This window comes from Eretmochelys imbricata, chromosome 10 (assembly GCF_965152235.1).
Source record: "Eretmochelys imbricata isolate rEreImb1 chromosome 10, rEreImb1.hap1, whole genome shotgun sequence".
NCBI classification, from domain to species: Eukaryota; Metazoa; Chordata; order Testudines; family Cheloniidae; genus Eretmochelys; species Eretmochelys imbricata.
In genome coordinates this window covers 40787240-40805874 of record NC_135581.1, presented here as the reverse complement: position 1 = coordinate 40805874, position 18635 = coordinate 40787240, and the positions used below count along the sequence as shown (strand labels likewise).

Here is an 18635-nt window from a genome sequence, read left to right as displayed (position 1 = left end):
TTAAGAGGGGAACTGGATTAAGTAATGTGGTTTATGTAAATGAAATGAGGGATTTGTTAGACAAGTGCATGAGGGAAAAAGGCATTACAGACTTTGAAGAAATGTGTGATTTGGTTGTTCAGGAGCAGTTCCTGAATATCTGCAGTGACGATGTAAAACTGTATTTGTAGGACAAAAAGGCAGATGCAATGGGACAATTAGCTGGGTTTGCAGACTATTATGAGCAATCACAAGCTGCAATTAAACATAAACCACTGGCAGCGGAGTGCAGGGTTGGTGGAAAGCGGGATCACCGTTTTACCCCTGGGAAAAAGGAGGCTGGGTGTTCACCTCCCCATTCCCCTGTTACTCATCCAAAATCTCCTGTACAAGCAGAGGAGCCCAGAAGGTTCTATCATTGTAATTCCACTGAGCATCTGAGGAATAAATGTCCTGGGATGAGTGGGAACGGGCAGCAGATAACACGTGGAACTGCTGATTCTCACAGCACAGGGGTATCCCAGGCTACTGCCTATTACCACACAGGATTTGTAAAGGTTGCTTTTACACAATCAAGCAGTGAGCATATGCATGCTGTTAAACTTAATGGCAAAGTGCTCCAAGGTTGGAGGAATACTGGTGCAGAGATTTCTGTGGTCGGGAGGGACCTGATCCATGAGAAGGATTTGTTACCAGGAAAAATGCAGGAATTAGAATTGGTGGGAGGTTACAAAGTCCTTGAATCTTTAGCTAAGGTACGCATGGAAACTGGTGATTTTCAGGCTGAACTAACTGTTGCAGCAGTGGCACACAGTTTTGCACTGTTTCTACTGGGGAATGATTTTTTTGATGTGGAAGAATCTGTCCCAGGGTTTGTTAGCAGCAAGAAGGAATCTTGTGCTGAAAGCCCCAGAGGGGAGGGTGAAGTCACATGTGCTGCTGGGGAAATAGCAGAGTGTCTCTTTAATTCCTCTGTAGCAGTGGAAAATGGGCTGTGGGGGCAGGGATGGTTGAGACCAGTTACTGTAGCCCCCGGGCTCAAGGCAGGTCCCTGCGGGAGGAGGTGGACAGAGCCAGCTCCTGTCCTGTGATCATCTCCCTTGGGGAGGGCGATGTTCCACCTTGTAACAGGGAGGCCTTCCCAGCTGCTGACTGCCAGGAAGTTGCAGGTCAGCAGGGGACAGGCTCTGCCCTAGGGTGCACCGGGACATGCATTCCGGAGATGGAAGTTGGGGTCCTGGTGACTGCTGTGGTGGGAACAGACCCCAGGGACTCTGTAGCTGGAAGCAAACCCAACTTGAGTGAAGGGGGGTGGATTTTGCTGGCCAGTGAAGGGTCTGTCACAGCTGGTAGCTGTGAGCCCACAATTGGATCAGGGTCACATTCCTTTTTAGGGGACAGAGGGGTGTCTGCCTTAGCCGGGAGCCCAGAGAGGGAAGTCCAGATGGAAGGTGAGGGGGGACAGGAAGGTCTACCCCCCTTTTGTAGGAAGGCTTTTCCCCAGGAGGAGGGTGAAGGGTCTGCATCTGAAATGCCAGACCCCCTCACCTGTGGATCAGGTTTTAAGGGAAGACTGGCGGTCAGATCTCCTGGCAGGGAGAGTCCACCCAGCTGACCTTTTGGGAACAGAGAGTGGGGTGACCAAGGGGATCTTACAGCCCAAAGCACTTCATTGAAAGATGTTGTTCCTGCTATGGTTATAGAATTTAACATTGTCTCTTCAAGGCAGGAGAAGGAAAAATTTTGCATTTGGGAAGCTTCACAAGCTGTAACCCTACAGGTGATCTGGATGCCAAGTTGGAAGAATACAAATTTAAAGTGGTCACAGCCTGCAGCTAAGAATATTTCCCTACAAGCAAATGTATTGGAGCCATTGTGGGAGCAGGTTCAGCCAGCACTTTTTAACATGTCCTTTCACTCTATTACATGGGTGGTACGCCCCAAGGAATGGTGGTGGACCAAATTCATCCTAATTGTAGTATGAACATAAAAGAATTGAAACAACAATTCAATTGGTGGGTGAGAGGGGACACACCTGGAATCGTTGTCAGAAAAGGGGATTGTGGGCAGTGGGGAACACTATGCTGGGTACGTGGAATCTGGGGGACGAGTGGTTAACCAAACAATTAATAAGCCAAAATGTGAAATTTCAACAACAAATTAATGAATTAATGGCACAGCAACTATTGGCAGTTACCACAGGGTGGAGGACAGCAGTAGAGGTAAACTTGCAGTTAACTCATTGGGCAGGGGACCTGGTGACATGGGTGGGGGATGGCTTCAGAAGATTAACATGGGGAGAAGTGTGTCAAGGTATTCAAAATGCTCAGTTAATAATGTTAATGGATATTATGAGAGATGCTTGGTCATAACAATGGCCTTCAGTATTAAATCGGGCCCTTAGCCCATATTTATCCACAATTGCAAAAACATAGCCATCTACCTGGAAAATAACATACCTGACCTGTGGGGACAGTTCTTGTGTTATTGTTACTATGATACCATGGGAAGGAAATGCAAATAAGGTGGTCCCCTTGAACCCTATGGGAGTAACTAGGGAAGGGGGAACACACTGGGAGCCACTAGGAAATAGGTGGGGGCGATGGAAGCCCCGTAAATTGGACTGTCATCACATTAAGCAGTTGTATATCCAGAGGGGGAATATGGATGTGCCCTTCACCTATGACTATGGAGGAGCAGAATCAATGGCCTATTGCAAAGGGGGGTATTTAGGGGTAACGTATATGGGGAACGGTGTATTCTGTTGGGAATGTATGCAATACTGCAATATAACATTAGGAGGCAAAATCCTTCCAGTATATGCCAAATTATGAACTTCTATACACTGCCACCTGGACAATAGTGCACCCATGGATCAGTGGACTTAATCGTTGTAAACAATTGAACCAGCACCTACTACCCAATGCTGTACCAAGTAGTTGAATTGGTTTGGACAATACCAGATTTCACTGTGGATATTCAATGGACACACAATATGGACAAGAGTACACAAAGATTACAAGAGCAACTTGCTGCAAGCACCAACAGTTGGACACACTTACAATATCCACTACAGGATGGTTATGACAAAATTTTAACCCTATCAAAGGAGGAAAAGCAGTGTTTTTGATGGTGGCCAGGATGTTGCGGTGGTCAGGACTCTCAGTGTTGCTGTGGATTATCATAGCAGCTGGTGTATTGTTAACTGTATTTGTGTTACGTTGCATATGGAAACAATCAAGGGGGTCACAACCCGCTAGAGAACATCCACTAATTATAACCTATAAGTAATGTAGTAAGCCCTCCCCCTCTGTGTACTAGACAGCCCAGACCCAACCTTCTCGGGCCCACTGTAATGGGAAGTCTGGAACAGTAACTGGAATAGGTGTGGTATGCCCATATGAGGGAAGCAGAGGTGAAAGTAAGCCGGTACGCCCCAGTACGGCGTACCGGCAAGAACTGGTGCACCATACCAGGGTGGATCGGCTTCCCCAGGTGCAATTTAAAGGGCCTGAGGGTCCCAGCAGCAGCTGGAGCCCCCGGCCCTTTAAATTGCTGCCAGAGCCCTGCTGCCGGATCCCTGGAGTAGTAGCGGCGGGGCTGGGACGGCGATTTAAAGGGCCCAGGGCGGGAGCAGTGGCTGAGCCCTGAGCCCTTTAAATCGTCCCTGAAGTCCCACCACCGCTTCCCCAGGGCTCCGGCAGGCTCTGGGGATGATTTAAAGGGCCCAGGGCTTGGCCGCCGCTACCTCCCCAGGCCCTTTAAACCACTGCCAGAGCCCCTGGCTGCCGCTGTTACCCTGGGGAGGGGGAAGGAGGCACTTGCTTGTACAGGTTGGGCTGGGGCTGGCTCTTCCGCCTGAGGCCCCGCCCCTTCTGGGTGCCAGAGCCGGCCCCAGCCCAGCCCAGCCACCGTACTGGTAAGTCCCTAGACTTACTTTCACCCCTGGAGAGAAGGTGCAGGGCACGGTACTACACAAGGGGCAGTGGGACAGATGGAGCATTGACATCTTCCACCTTGATGCCTGGCCTTATCAGGAAGTGTGTCACCATATGTCCTATGCTTTTCCAGGGATACCTGGGCAGGAGGATCCCAAAAGAAAAAAAAGGGGGTGGAATGTTAGGATATAGATATGCAGGTCTGCCTGTAAAGGCCTATACTTTAAGAATTTAGGTATATGTTTATCATTTAGCTAGTTATAGAGACATAAAGAAAGATCAAAATCACTGTCTGCCTGTGTAAGGGCCTTCTCTCACTGTGACAGTCTGAGGCCCTGTTCTTAAGCTAAGACCTTTGGCTAAGTAGCAGAGGCAGCCATAAGCTGGGAAGCGACCGGTCACCTCCTCACATTCCAAACTAGTTCACATTGAAATAAGGTGCTATTGGGCTGTTAGGAATACAATCCTGTCCTGATAGTGCCTATCACCTCCAGATAAAGATGATTAAAGAAAACTTAGTTTGATAGCCTCCTGTCTGGCAAAAAATCACTTCTCAATAGCTGTGGTTGTGAAACCGTCATTTCTGTATGTTTTATCTTTATGGCACCCACTTTTCTATTGTTCATCTGTCTGGTTCTCTAATTGTTTCTGTCTGCTGTATAATTAATTTTGCTAGACGTAAGTTAATTAGGGTAGTGGGATATAATTGGTTAAAGAATTATGTTACAATATGTTAGGATTGGTTAGATAAATTTCAGTAAAATGATTGGTTAAGGTATAGCTGAGAATATTACTATATAAATTAGGGGCAAACAGGAAGTAAATTGGGATTCGGAAATAAGGAAAAAGGAACTTGGATTTAAGCTTGCCGGAAGTTCACCCCAATAAACATTGAATTGTTTGCCCCTTCGGACTTCGGGTATTGTTGCTCTCTGTTCATGCGAGAAGGACCAGGGAAGTGAGAGGGTGAAGAAATAAGCCCTCTAACAGTGGGGCCCAACACAAAAAGATTCCAGAGGGAGGGGCAGAGGGGAGGCATGGTTGCAGTGTACCCTTTCCTTGCCAAAACCCCAAACACATACCTGAATTGAGAACCTTCTCCAAAGAAACAGGAGAATCTGTATCTCAACACCTACCATGGTACACTAAGAGTTTGTGAAATGCAATAGACACTGAACAAGTCAAACTATGTGAACAAAGTCTGTCTGTCATAAATTGGCTGTTAATCTTGTGTCTTTTGCTACTTCATCTAGGGGTCAAGACAATGGAGCTGATGCTATGGACAAACCCTGTGAAAATGTGTAACATACCTGATTTTTGGAAAAAAAACTTTTGTACAGGCTAGGGATGGAAACAAGACAGTACCACAAACATGATGCTTCTCAGCTAATACCTGTAAACAGGCTTAGAGCTCGGCACAGCAGCAAGAGCATAACAGACCTACACTTCTGTATGGAAGGGGAAACTGAGGCACTCCACCTCATGGCACTGGTGGCTAAATGCCAAGACACCTACATTTTAGCAGATATTGCTGTCTGCATTCTGTTAGTAATACTACACCCCGGCATGTTTTCAGGCACCCAGAGACCAGGAACCCAGAACTTCGCTTGAACACCTATGAATGACATCATAGGGTTTAAAGGTACTGAGAGGGCATGTGACCAGAGACATACAGGGATTTTACATGTAGTGCCTCTGCCATGGACAGTGTCCAAGAGTATGGCAGTAAGTTCAGGAGGAAGGTGTGACGTTGCACTCCATATGTTTTATGGAAATATGCCTATGAGTAACTGTGCAAAAGGACTCTTGTAAGGTATCATAACAAAGGTTATAACCTACTGAATATATTCCTCCTATTTGTATGCATGTATCATTCTTGTATCTGAAGCTAGAAATATGAAGTATAATTCTGAGGTCCTATTGTAATTGTGCAAAGTGTGGGCCATTAATGGTGGTTTAGAATCTTGATGGCTCCCATTGACTAGGACAATTGGTTGTAAATGGTTTATTTACTTCCTGTGTATGTGTGGGCTGACCCAGGAAGAATGGAGACGAGGGGGTCTTAAAGTGAAATGTGACATGACCATAGAATCATAGAATATCAGGGTTGGAAGGGACCTCAGGAGGTTATCTAGTCCAAGCCCCTGCTCAAAGCAGGACCAATCCCCAATTTTTTCCCCAGATCTCTAAATGGCCCCCCTCAAGGATTGAACTCACAACCCTGGGTTTAACAGGCCAATGGTCAAATCACTGAGCTACCCCTCCCCGTTGGATACTGGAATCCATCTTAATCCTTGTACTTTTCCACTGATGAGGCAGAGGTAGGGACAAGCACAGACAAAAGATTCCTGCCTTGTGCCAAAGCTATAAAAGGGGGTGGAGCAGGACAAAAGAGGCAGCCAGTCATGAAAAAAACCCTGCTTACCACCGGAGATGTCTGCTGGAATTAACAAAGACTGTACCAGGGGAAAGGATTGGGCCCAGACTAGGAAGGAGTCTAGTCTGTGAAAGAAGCTTACTGGAACATCTTTGAGGGTGAGATATCACCTGTAATCAGTTTCTTAATGTATTAGGCTTAGACCTGCGAGTTTGTTTTATTTTGCTTTTGTGACTTACTTTGTTCTGTTATTACTTGAAACCACTTAAATCCTATTTTTTATACTTAATAAAATCACTTTTGTTTATTAATAAAACCAGAGTAAGTGACTAATACCTGGGGGAGCAAACAGCTGTGCATATCTCTCTATCAGTGATATAGAGGGTGAACAATTTACAAATTTACCCTGTATAAGCTTTATACAGAGGAAAACGGATTTATTTGGGGTTTGGATCCCATTGGGAGCTGGGTGTCTGGGTGCTGGAGACAGGTAACATGCTGAGCTGTTTTTAGTTAAAGTCTACAGCTTTGGGGGCAAGGCCCAGACCCTGGGTCTGTGTTGCAGCAGGCTAGCATGTCTGGCTCAACAAGACAGGGTTCTGGGGTCCCAAGCGGGCAGGGAAAACGGGCTCAGAGGTAATTTTAGCACGTCAGGTGACAGCCCAGTAACGTCACAGTCACACCGCTAATGTAAAGTTTTCTGTATGGGAGCATTCTCTCTCTCTCTCTCTCTCTCTCTCTCTCTCTCTCTCTCACACACACACAAACAAACTTTGGACCTGGATTTCAAACACCCCCAGATCAAGCAGGTTCTGGGGTTTTGGATTAGCTGATCATTTTTAAAAAGAGTCAGCTGCGTATATTTGCATCTGATCCCAGGTTCCAGCCCCTCCTTACTGGATGGTTTGGATATTGACGACAAGGTGCAGACTCAGGCCCCTCTCTTCAGTTTTGTTACACAGAGGCTCGTGCGATTCTTTAACTTGTGTTTTGTCCCTGTGGGGCTGCTGTCCCCAAGTTCCACTTTGAATTTCAGTTTCAGGACAAACAGAACTGAAGCCATGGAATTTTACCCCCTCTGCTAGTGCCCTCTGGTGGACTCGCTCAGTGGTGGCTTAGTTGCATGATGTCATGTCCTAGATTCCTGCGCCAGCACGTTTTCTACAAGCCATTTCACAGTTTCTCCACCTCAGGGCACAGCAGGGCTCTGGTCTGTTTCTAGCTCCAGCTGGCTGCTTGGTGAGTCTTCGTGCCTGGATGCTGTGCTGCCACCTCATGCATTTGGATAGGGTTTTATGCATTGTTGTATCAATGCTATACATTGCCATTCAGTTGGGCATGTTGTAAAACAGTTCCACTTTAGCGCCTCTGTCCTGCCGAGAGCCCTGTGTTGGCAGATTAGCAGCTTGTGCATTTGTGAATCCTGTGTGGTTCTTTTAGGGCAACCAAGGGCTGATTTGGCAAGGACTTCCAGGGAGGTGATATCTAGTAATGGCACCACAGGTCCATGGTAAATATACCATGGGCCAACCCACTTCCTGGGGAGCCCCATTACACCAGCCTGGCCCCTGAAGATTTTCCTTACCTGCAGGAAGTAAGGTTTACAAGACCTCAGTATTATTCATGGACCCATTTCCCAGCAGGGGTCAGCAGCGATTACAGTGAACCTTCTGAGAAGGTACAAGCACCTGAACATAGGAATGGACAAACTGGATCAGACCCGAAGTCCATCTAGGTCAGCAGCCTGTCTTTGACAGGGGCCAGCATCAACTGCTTCAGAGGAAGGCACAAGAAACCCACACTAGACAGATGTGGATAATCTGCTCCACTGAAGGTCTCACCCCGCTTTCCAGTAGCTAAGGGTTGGCTTAAACCTGGAAGCATGAGGTCTAATATCCCTGCCGGAACATTTGTGTCGTCACTGACTATAACTCCGGGGATTTTCCATCTCCATATGAGCCCTAGCACCTGCTAGCCTGTTAGAAGTCCCTGCGACTATAATGGGTCTCACAAAGCCGCTGTATCAGAGCTCCTCTTAGCCTGAATTTTGTAGGTTGGGCTCATCTCTAGCTAGGGCATTTATTGTCTCATGCTGACATTACATGCTGCTGACCAGTTGCTGCTCATTCTTCTGGCATTTGTAACATGCCCCCCGGGACAGAAACAACACCATATGGTGTGAGAACTTTGCCTTCCCCACCGAACAAAATCTTAACGCTGGTAAGATGAACGACATTTCACCCTTCTTCAGCACCTTGCAGGGTCAGATCTCTGCCTGCTTTGCTCACCATTCACAAATGGAGCCTCACAGTACTTACGAATTATTCCAGGCCAAGGGCACCCTGAGTCAAAGCTGACAGTGGAACCCGGATCCCCTGATGCCGGGGTCCCATTTCTAGGGGTGAGGAAACAATGTCTATTTAATGGGGTGGGGCGGTGGGTGGAACAGAGAATCACTTCTATTTTCAATCCTTTGTTTTCCTTTTCCAAAAGTCAGTTTCCACAGATGGATCCACTGTTATTTCACACATAGCCATGGACCAAGGTAAACATGGTGTAAAGGGCCCCACTCACCACAGGTGTGCATCCTTGTGGTTAGGTCAGGAAATTAGCTCTCTCCCCATCTGGCACTGCTCACCACTGGTTATTCACCCTGTGATGTGCCCACCTCCCCTCCCCCGCCCCGCCTCCTTTACAACTCGACTCTGTGGCCAGGTCACTACACAGTCCCCCATCCTGGGGTGACAGAGTCCCACTGGACAAGCTGTCCACATGCCACCTCAGGCAGCTTTCTGTTCCACCTCCAGATCCTGGGCCATGTCCCCGTGGCTGGCAGGGGAACCCAGGCCCACCCACTACTGTGAACTCCAGCCCAGGGACCCTCTGACTAGCAATCCAGCTCTGTTCACTCTCAAGTCCCGGTTGCTGATTCCCTGGGCTCCTTTCTACTCAGCCTCTATCTCCTCCCCTATCTCTGAGTTTGCCATCAGAGCTTCCCCCACTCCCACTTCACCCCTGTAGGCCTCTTGTAAGGCTCCCTAGACGAGGCAGGACCTTAGGGCTCACTCGCCCCCTGGATCCTCTCCTTGCCTCTGACCAATGCACCTTTCCCTCCAGGGAGTGACCACAGGCCTCCTCTTTGCAGCCTCCTCCTGCTCTGCCTTCCTGGCTTTACATGCCTAACCCAGCTCCTCCCAGCTGGGCTTCCTCTGCCTTTAGGCTCTGCTTCCCCTCCAGGTGCAGTGTCTAAGGTTAATTGGCCCCCCAGCCCCCATTAACCCACTCAGGGCTCATGTGAGGTGGACAGCCCGTCACACATGGTTGAACAGAGTGTACCACTGCTCATCTGGGGAATCTGGAGTTTACTCACATTTTCTTTTATTTACAAATCTAGCCAAATCATTAAATAAGGATTAAAACACAGCATGGTCACTTCTATGTGAAAGTGAGTGCCCAAAAACAGTCTAATGACACTTCTGGCTTTCGCCCAATGTCATGCTAGCCTAAATCCCAATCATAATACGGGCATCTCGGCTCACCCACAACATCTGCCAGGCTACTGCTCAGCCTGGAACGCCAAAACGGTTAGTTTACCCATTGCTTTTTTTCCTCACTAACCTCCCCTCAGTGATTTCACAGCTTTCTTTGCAATGAGACATGGGGACATTTCTCTCCTACTACAAGGCCCAGCTGTGATTTTTCATGGCATCTGCTGTGCCAGGTAGGAAAGTGTGTGCAACTGCACTGTTTGTGCTACATGACGATGTAATTGCTGGCAGAGAGAACACATTTTCTCTGGATAATTTTTGCGGGGCCAGAGGGCAGATAGGGGAAGATCCGGCCTTGAGTGCGAATACTGGCAAAGGAAACGATGGTGCAGAGGTTTCACACAGCTCAGTTCACAACTTAGCTAGAGTCTGTGGGCCAGATCCCCAGCATATGTGAATCGATGTAGCTTCACTGAAGTCAATGGACTTACCCCAAAAATACACCAGCTGAGGATCTCATTTGCCTTTCACCCTGAGGGAAGAGACTGACATAATTTTCAGCCCTGGAATCTTAAAGGGACATCAGGGCCTTAAAAATTACCCTTGTCTGAAATTATTGCACTTGCTACAGCTGTAACACCTATAATTCCCGTAACAGAGATGGAGGAAAAAACACTCTCCTCCCTCCCACCCCCACCCCAGTTTATTTGCTTTGTATATTTGACTGTACTTTTTGTCCAGTCAATTTCCCTGCTTCTTCTGTGCAATCGATTAGTCAGTTTCCTCACTTGTCCGCATGGGTCTTTCAGGCAGCAACAAGGGAGAAACAAATATTGTTACATTAGAAAACTGTGACTATAAAAGCAGGAGAACGGGCAGGGAACTACCAGGAAGATTTAGGGCTTGGAAGCAGTTAAACAGATTTTTGATTTTTTTTTTTTTTTTAAGAAATAGACTGCACTTCAAGTGGATGGTGTCCCTTTAAACTGTGACTTTTCCTGCTCTATATTTCTCATCCTGTGGGATGAATTGCATTGAATAGCACTGAATTCCTGCACAAGACATCCATCCATCCTGCAGGATAGGATATTTGAAGGCTTCAAGGTTGTACTTTGAGTTAGTTACAAGGATGTTTGGGGTTGTGTCTATGCCATGAAAAGGAAAGGTGATGTTCCATAGATAGTGTATAAGCCCCCCAACACACCCTTCCCCGCACACATCCTAGCTTTCTTCCATGTGGCTCTGATCCAAATGTCACTGGAAAGCCTCCTACTGACATCAGAAGGTTTTGGATCAGGCCCAGCTGTTGCACCAGTGTGGATAGTCAGTTAAATGCCCATTGCACTAAACAAAGGGCCAAATTCATTCTCAGCTAAGTCACACCAGGCATGAATCTGGCCCCAGCTGTCCACCATGACATGCTACAGTGGGAGTTAATGTTGATTGACTCTGCCAGCAGGACACCTATTTCTATCCCTGATTCTTATCCACTCCATTCCTGCACTTGGAACAGGGGCAGAGGAAGTGGGGGCAAAGATTGCTTCAAGCCACCTTTGCATTCCCCATATACTGAGGCTGTTTGGGGTCCAGTACAATGCCTGACATCAGTTAGAGCAGCCACAGGGCTGCTCTTACTTATGCTGTGCTTACCATGGCTCCTGTAGGTGCTGGAAAGCAGTGAATAACTGGAGAACAGAGTGCTCCCATCAGCTCCCATCCCTGCCCGGGCACATTCCTTCCCTCCCACCCCCAACCTTGCTCCTTTACCCATCCCTGCCCGGGCCTGTGGAACCATTACCAGAGAGGTGTAAAGGGGCTTTAGTGGAGTTTTCTGAGATTTACTCTTTACTCAGAATGCTTTCTGCAAATAATAGTTAGTTTGTACCTCACACATGAGCAGTTTGCTGTGACTAGTGTGTAGTCAAAATTCTAGCTGTTTTGATTGGCCACAAAGTCACATGGTATACTAGGGAGCTCTGATTTCACAAACTTTATTCTAAACTCACGTTTGTGGTTTCATTACAAAAGTGAAATTCATTTTACAGAAATATTTTGCACTATTTCTTGAATATTAGCTGTTCCCTCAAAACCTCCCAACCACTAGGAGGCACTGTGGTCTAGTAGTCAGGGCACTGGACTGGGAATCAAGAGACATTAGGTTTATTCCTAGCTCTGCCACTGACCTGCTGTGTGAGTTTGCTCAAGTCACTTCCTCTCTTCGTGCCTCAGTTTCCCATCTTACCTTTTGTCTCTGTTTAAATTGTAAACTCTTTGACAGGGGGCTATCTTTCACTAGGTGTCTGTACAATATCTTCCCCAACGCCACCTAACACAATTTCTAGTCTTACTTGAGGCCTGTAGGTGATAGTGTAATATAAATAATAATACAGCAACTGGCTGCAATTTTGGGGCAACAACACCACAAAAAGAAAAGGAGCACTTGTGGCACCTTACAGACTAACACATTTATTTGAGCATAAGCTTTCATGAGCATCTGATGAAGTGAGCCGTAGCTCATGAAAGCTTATGCTCAAATAAAGGTGTCAGTCTCTAAGGTGCCACAAGTACTCCTGTTCTTTTTGTGGATACAGACTAACACAGCTGCTACTCTAACACCACAAAAGGGTCACAAAGACAGGGAAAAGGTGAAAAATTTCAATGCAGAGTCTCAAGAAAGATTTTGCCCAATTCAAATACTGTTGCCTATGACACGGCAGAGGTGAACTGGTGAGCAGACTCCGTGAGCGGGTGACCAAGTGTTTTTCTCCAACGGGACACCGTCCACCTGATTTTTTTTTTAAAATCGGTGATTCCAGTTGAACCCCCCCACTCCAAGTTTGATTCTGCGAGTTCACCCTTTAAACAGCATGGCTGAGATTGTCCTTTACATTTGGTTCTCTTTACACTGCTCTGGCCACATTATGCAGGAAGTCAGACTAGATGATCAGAATGGTCCCACTTGGCCTTAAATATCTGTGAATCTGTGAAAGGGGTCTTAAAGTGAGCATAAATTACATCCACTCTCATTGTGAGCCTCCTTTAAACTGCTGGTGTGGTGTACAGAGATCTCAGTGTAGATGAAAAACCAGCTTCAAGTTCTGATTATTTTTTTAAATCCTTTACAAGATTTTTATAAGAGTTTTTCAGCTCCCTTGCAGATGTTTAGAAGGGTCTTTTCTGCAAGGGAGATGCCGACTGATGGACTATACCATGGAATCAGTGAAATGGATTCTACACCAAGTGGGTTCAAGTACATAAAAAAAACAAATGGAAGAAAAATTCTCCCTTTTATTCATTTCAGATTCCGCAATCATAGGTATGTCTTGGCACGACACTTGGTTTCCATGGTCAGGAAGAAATGTTCTTTTTCAAACTGCCCTTTCAAAACACTGCTTCCAGTCCCAAGGATAGCCCCTGTCAGAGTATAGCCGTTCAGAAGTAGGTCAAGCTGTAGATCTCAAGGTAGGAGCCAGTGCCATTAAGCTTTGCTTAATGGATACTGACCATGTCCCCTATTTTAAACATAAAGCACTTTCCCAGGTGGAGAGTCACATGGGGAAGGCAACGACCAATCTGCTGGCAAAACTGGGGTGCTAGGTGTGGATGAGGAAGACTTATCCCAGCTCTTGGAGAGTTCAGCTTGGAACAGGAAGCTTCTTTGAAACTTCGCGTGCTAATAAATAATGACAACTGGCTCTTATCGAGCACTTTTCCCCACAGATCTCACTGCCTTCCAGTCTGAAGGATCTCAAAACATGTTACAGATTGATACATACAGCAAAGACTTCAGCAGCCCCTGACATTCTCTCTCTTCCGGGCTGAGGCTGGGCAGCTGCGTTACTTGTGACAGCTTGGAGCAACAATGAGTTATAGTTTTGGCCAGGAAGCGAAGAAGAAAAATGCATCTGATTGAAATGGCAGCAGTTCGGTATAATTAGCCATAGTGGCATTTGGCCAGGAGGTTGGAGATAAGGCCCTTTGCTGTTGTGAAAAGTTCCAACAGGCCTTGAAAGTGCACAAGTGCTCTGGATTTCCATGTAACATCTCACTCATTAAACACTGCACCCGCATTGGTTCAGTCCTGACTTAGAAGGAAGAGAGCCATGTACTACGGGTCGGCTTCTGCCACTCAGCTTACATGTGCATTCCTCAGAATCATGACCTGGCAAAACTAGGGCAACTCAGGCACTGAATCATCCAACTCACCTCTAGGCTTTTCCCTGGAGGTCTTCATTCCAGCACTGACCTGGCCTCATCCCTGTACTGACCTGACCTCATCCCACTCTATCAGCTCAGACAGGATTCCACGGGAGTCTCAGCTGCAGAGTCAAAAAATGCACAGGCTCCAAGAATCCAGCCTCCAGATGAAGGACTCCAACTAAGCAAGAGTGTCTGGTCATCTCCAGTGGGCATGAGCCACATGCCCACATGGAAACTCATTGGGCACTCTTCACTTGACATCACCTCCAGCGCAATGGTGCCCTGTTTTAGGCCCTTTCCCAGCTCAGCCTCTGTTACTAGAGTTTTCTGTCTGAATCGCTCTGCTAGGCCGATTCTCAGGATTTGTTACAAGAACAATGCTTTGCCCTTTCTTCTGAGGCTCTCAAAGCACATTACGGACATGACAGGATTTAGCCTGGTGAGGCAGATAGATATCACTCTCCCTGTTTTACAGGGGAGGAAATTGGGGCACAGAAAGGCCAAGTGACTTGCTGAAGGTCAAGAATACCTTCCTATGCCTTAACCACATGGCCCAGCCTCCTTTCTGGGGAGCTGAAAGACACGTCTCTTCTAGAGCTACTATTGTGTTTCCAGCCAGAGGACAGCAGCTACCAATACTTTTGCTTTCTCTCTCTTCTTCCCGCCAAGCCCTAGCTCTGCTCCCTAGTCTAGTGTTATCATTTCTAATCTTCCCCTCTGGCAGGTATTGATCACTCTCCAAAGAGGAGAAGGATTAGCTGTTAGTCACATAACACTTGGCTAGCTGGTTGGCCTTTTCCTTCCATTAAGCAGCCCATGATTCTGGCCACCTGCATCTCCGCAACAGGGCTACAAGTTTGCCTAAAGCCCCCCAACAAACCAAATGTGACCCCATAGGCACATACCATCAGGATGGTCCTGATGGTGCATGATGCCTTCTAGGCTCCAAAGTGTCCCATAGGGCAAAGAGGGGAATGTGTGTATTTCACAGACTCCCTGGTGCTGAAACCAGTCATTCAAGAGGGGTTTGATCATTGCTCAGACACACAGAGTTTCTCCTGCTGCCTGCACCTCCCACAGCACAGGTTGGGCCGAGTCAGGAGAGAGATGTAAAACAACAAGCCACAATAAGCAACCTGCCCCTCTGTCCTCTGCAAAGCCTTCATGCCCACAGATTCTTCGCCCCAATGGAATTCCAGTGAGCCAAGGAATAAGTGCAGCAGGATTTACCCCATAGATTCCTATGCAATTGCTGCTTGCATCTCCCCACCCTGTCTTTGATCCTTGGCTGGTTTTTTAAAGCTCTGCTATTATTTTCCAAGATGGGTTATTTTGGGCAAGGCTCCAGAGCTTGATTGTGGCTGTGAGCTCTGGCCAAGAGGCATGGAGAGGTATAGGACTTCCAGTGCCAAGTGGGGATCTGGCAAGCTGGCTGGCTCAGTCAGCTCCTCCCCACTTGGACTGGGTGCCACGTGCACTCCCTTTTGCATCTATGGCCCTGCCTTTGCCACGTCACTAGTGTTGCCAGCAGTGCTAAGATGGGGTCTGATCCAAAGCTTACTAGAGTCAATGGAAAGACTCCCGTTGATTCCAATGGTTTGGATCAGGTCCCTGGAGCCTCAGCTCTGCTCCCCAGCCATTCTATCCATTTCCCCTGCACAGGGGTGCAAGGTTGAGGAGGGGAATTCCTTGTGATGCTGTCCACCATGCAGGCCCAGGCACAATCCAGACTTGGGAGGAGCGCAGGAGGGGAGGCAAGAGCAAAGAAAGATACCCTTGGAGCTCAGCCAGAGTTGAATGTGGCCTAGTATGTTTTCTCATGGACACGTTATAGTGAAAGCTAGTCATGCCCAAATGATTCCCAGCAGGAGCTTCTATTTTCACACAGGGAAATGTTTGAAATTTCTGCCCATAGCTGGTGCCATGCCCTTTGGAAAAGCTGAGCCAGCTTCTTCAGCTACTGCTGCTTCCTGGCTGGGTGAGTGGGACAAAAACCCATTTAATTCACCTTTTAAGGGCCAGATCCTCAGCTGATGTAAACCAGCAAAGGGCTGTGGAAATCAATGGAGAATATGGCCTTGAGATTTTAGCAGACCCTGTTGATGCACCACCCAGTTTGTGACATCACAGCACTTCCTCCTGCCCAGCCTGACAGACGCAGGCCTGCCACCTGGACAAACCGGCCAAGGGAGGTTGGAAATAACTTGCATCCATGGCAAAATTCACCCATATGAGGGACAGGAGAATTGTTGGCCTGAGGGTTAGGTGGAGGCCTCCTGGATCCTTTGATTTCAGGGTTTCTCTGTGAGATTTGCTGCAGTCTACAATTTTATGCCAGCTCCCAATTAACCCCTCCCCCCCATCATTAAGTTTCTCTCTTTCTGCTTGAAAGATCCAATCTTCACAATGCCAAACTGACAGGCTGCTACTCTCGTCACCCAGGGCAGCATGCAGTGAACTGTAGCTAAATATTCAATCGGATTCACCAGATCAGCCTTAAGGAAGCATCGCTTATCTGGTATCATTTAAGGACAGGGGATGTCTCCTCTCTCCACCCCCTTTTCTTTAAAGAAGGCAAGGAAATTAAACACAAAAAAACGACCTGACTGCAGCACATAATAGTCCAAAGCACAGCAAGTCATAACATCCAATGGGGAACCCAAACAACACTAGCTCTATTACACTGTTCACACAGGTGGAATGTCTAGGTTACTTCTGTGATTCACAGACAAAGCTTGGTATATTAGGACCTGATCCACATGGGGGCCTATTGGACCCAATCCTCCAGGGGTCAGATGCCCCAAGCTCTACACTGGGCTCGATCCTGTGTGGAGCTGGGCAGCCCATGGCATTGAAGTCAATGGAGTCAAGGGCAATTGGGAGCCCTTCTTGCTTCTTGGAAATCATCCACCATAAACATAAAACAGGCACAGGCGGCCCTGCTAAGGGCGCTGCTGGGACTGAGCTGTTGCATTCGCTGATTTGGGGAGCATCACCTCTCTCCTGTGAAGGGCTATCCTGAACATGGAGATGGAGGAAGGCAAAAAAATGGGGGCCGGATTTTCCGCTGACATGGTGTATGTGTGTGGTGGGGGGGGGGGGTGTGTCATGGACTTCTCCACAAAAAGAGTGCAAATCAGACAGCAGTCAGGATATGCACTCGTGACTTGACTGTCTGGGGTTTAGGGCAATAGGGGAAATCTAATTTGCCCCCTACACACACAAAGAAGCTGTACCCACAATAGGGGACCGGGACAGATCGAGGACCAGACGGACACACACAGACACACAGAGGCTGGACCCACAACAGGGGCCAGGGAGACAGATACACACACACACTCAGTACCCACAATGGAGGACACACTCACACACACACACAGGCTGTACCCGCAACAGTTTGCTTCTCCTAGCCAGGCCTGCTCCATGAAGGGAATTCTTTAGGCATGGCAGAGCCTGGAACTTTGGCCCGCTTTGGGACTCCCCATGGTGCCCCCGCCGCAGCGGTGCTCACCTCCCGGAGCTCCTTGGCTACCTCCTTGAGCTCCTGCAGGATCCCCTCCAGCTGCCCGATCACCATTTTCATGCGGCACCTGATCCGCTGCCTCTCGCTGCTGCTGCTGCCGCCGGCGGGGTCTTCACTGGGCTGCGTGTTCTGCGAGCCCCCGGAGCTCATCCTTCACAAGCTGCCTGGGCGCCCGGCGCTGTCCATTCTGCTCTCCCCCAGCCCGGCCTTGCCTCCGCGGAGCCCCTCTCGGCCGGGGAGAGCTCACCATCTTAACGTCCCACGCGCCAGAGAGCCGCAGCCGCGCTCTGCCTCTCGCCGCTCTCCGTACCAGCAGCTCACAGCAGCGAGGCGCGGGGCAGGACTAACCAAACTCAGCTCCGGGGACCCAGCCGCACGCCCATGGGACTGGAGCGCTGCCCGGTCGCAAGGAGCCGCCTTCCGCCGATGGAGATCCACTGGCAGGCGAGCCCTGAGTGATTCCTTCCCTGCTCCCGGCTAGCGAGAGAGGGCGGACAGTGCCCGTCTGCCCGGGTCTTGCCGGCTCTCCGGACAAGGCATAGCTCCGGATGTTTTATAGAGGCTGGGAGCAGCGCCGCCTCTTCCACCTGCTCAGTCTCTCCACCTCGTTTGTACCGCGCACTGAGCCCCCAGGGGCCGGCTCCGGGCACGGCGGCCACCTGTCCGGGCGAGCTTCGCCCACTTGGCTCAAGGGCAGCGAACGATGATCCTGGGATATTCGCAGCAGGACGAACTCGGAAAACGCTTCGCAAGATCCACGGCGACTTCCAGGGCCGGGGCTGGTGTCCTGGGGCTCGGGGAGCCGCCGGCCTCCTGCGGAGAAACCAGTAACGCGTCACTGGGCGAGCCGGGTTGGGGCCCCAAGGGCCGAGCTGGCCCTTGGCTGTGCGGGGCGGGACAGCTTCGCCCCGTCCATCCCTGCAAGGGCCAGCGGGGCGCCCTGAGGCCAGCCTCCGAGCCAGGATCGCAAGGGTCCCCCCTCCACCCACGACCCTTTCTTTTCCGGGAGGGGACCCGGATTTGGAGCCGGCTCCGCGAGGACTGTTGGCGTCAGCAAAAGGAACCAGCCCCTCCCGCAGACTCCCCTCAAGCCCAACTCCTCCCGGCGCAGTGGCCAGCCACAAGCCCCC

The 18635-nt window shown here is 48.9% G+C and overlaps 1 protein-coding gene across 2 annotated transcripts in view; it reads right to left on the bottom strand.

Annotated features, from left to right (window-relative positions):
* INSYN1 (inhibitory synaptic factor 1) overlaps positions 1-17724 on the bottom strand; it is a 96014-nt gene extending 78290 nt beyond the window's left edge. The window contains exons 1-2 of one of the 2 annotated variants that reach the window (XM_077829160.1): positions 17708-17724; positions 17494-17590 (exon numbers count right to left, since the gene is read on the bottom strand). In XM_077829160.1, the coding sequence (XP_077685286.1) occupies positions 17494-17565 (72 nt within the window). In that variant the 5' untranslated portion in view covers positions 17566-17590; positions 17708-17724. Of the gene's footprint in view, positions 1-17493; positions 17656-17707 lie in introns of those variants that run through there. The other variant, XM_077829158.1, reaches the window with a different exon arrangement.
* Between the last annotated feature and the right edge of the window lie 911 nt (positions 17725-18635).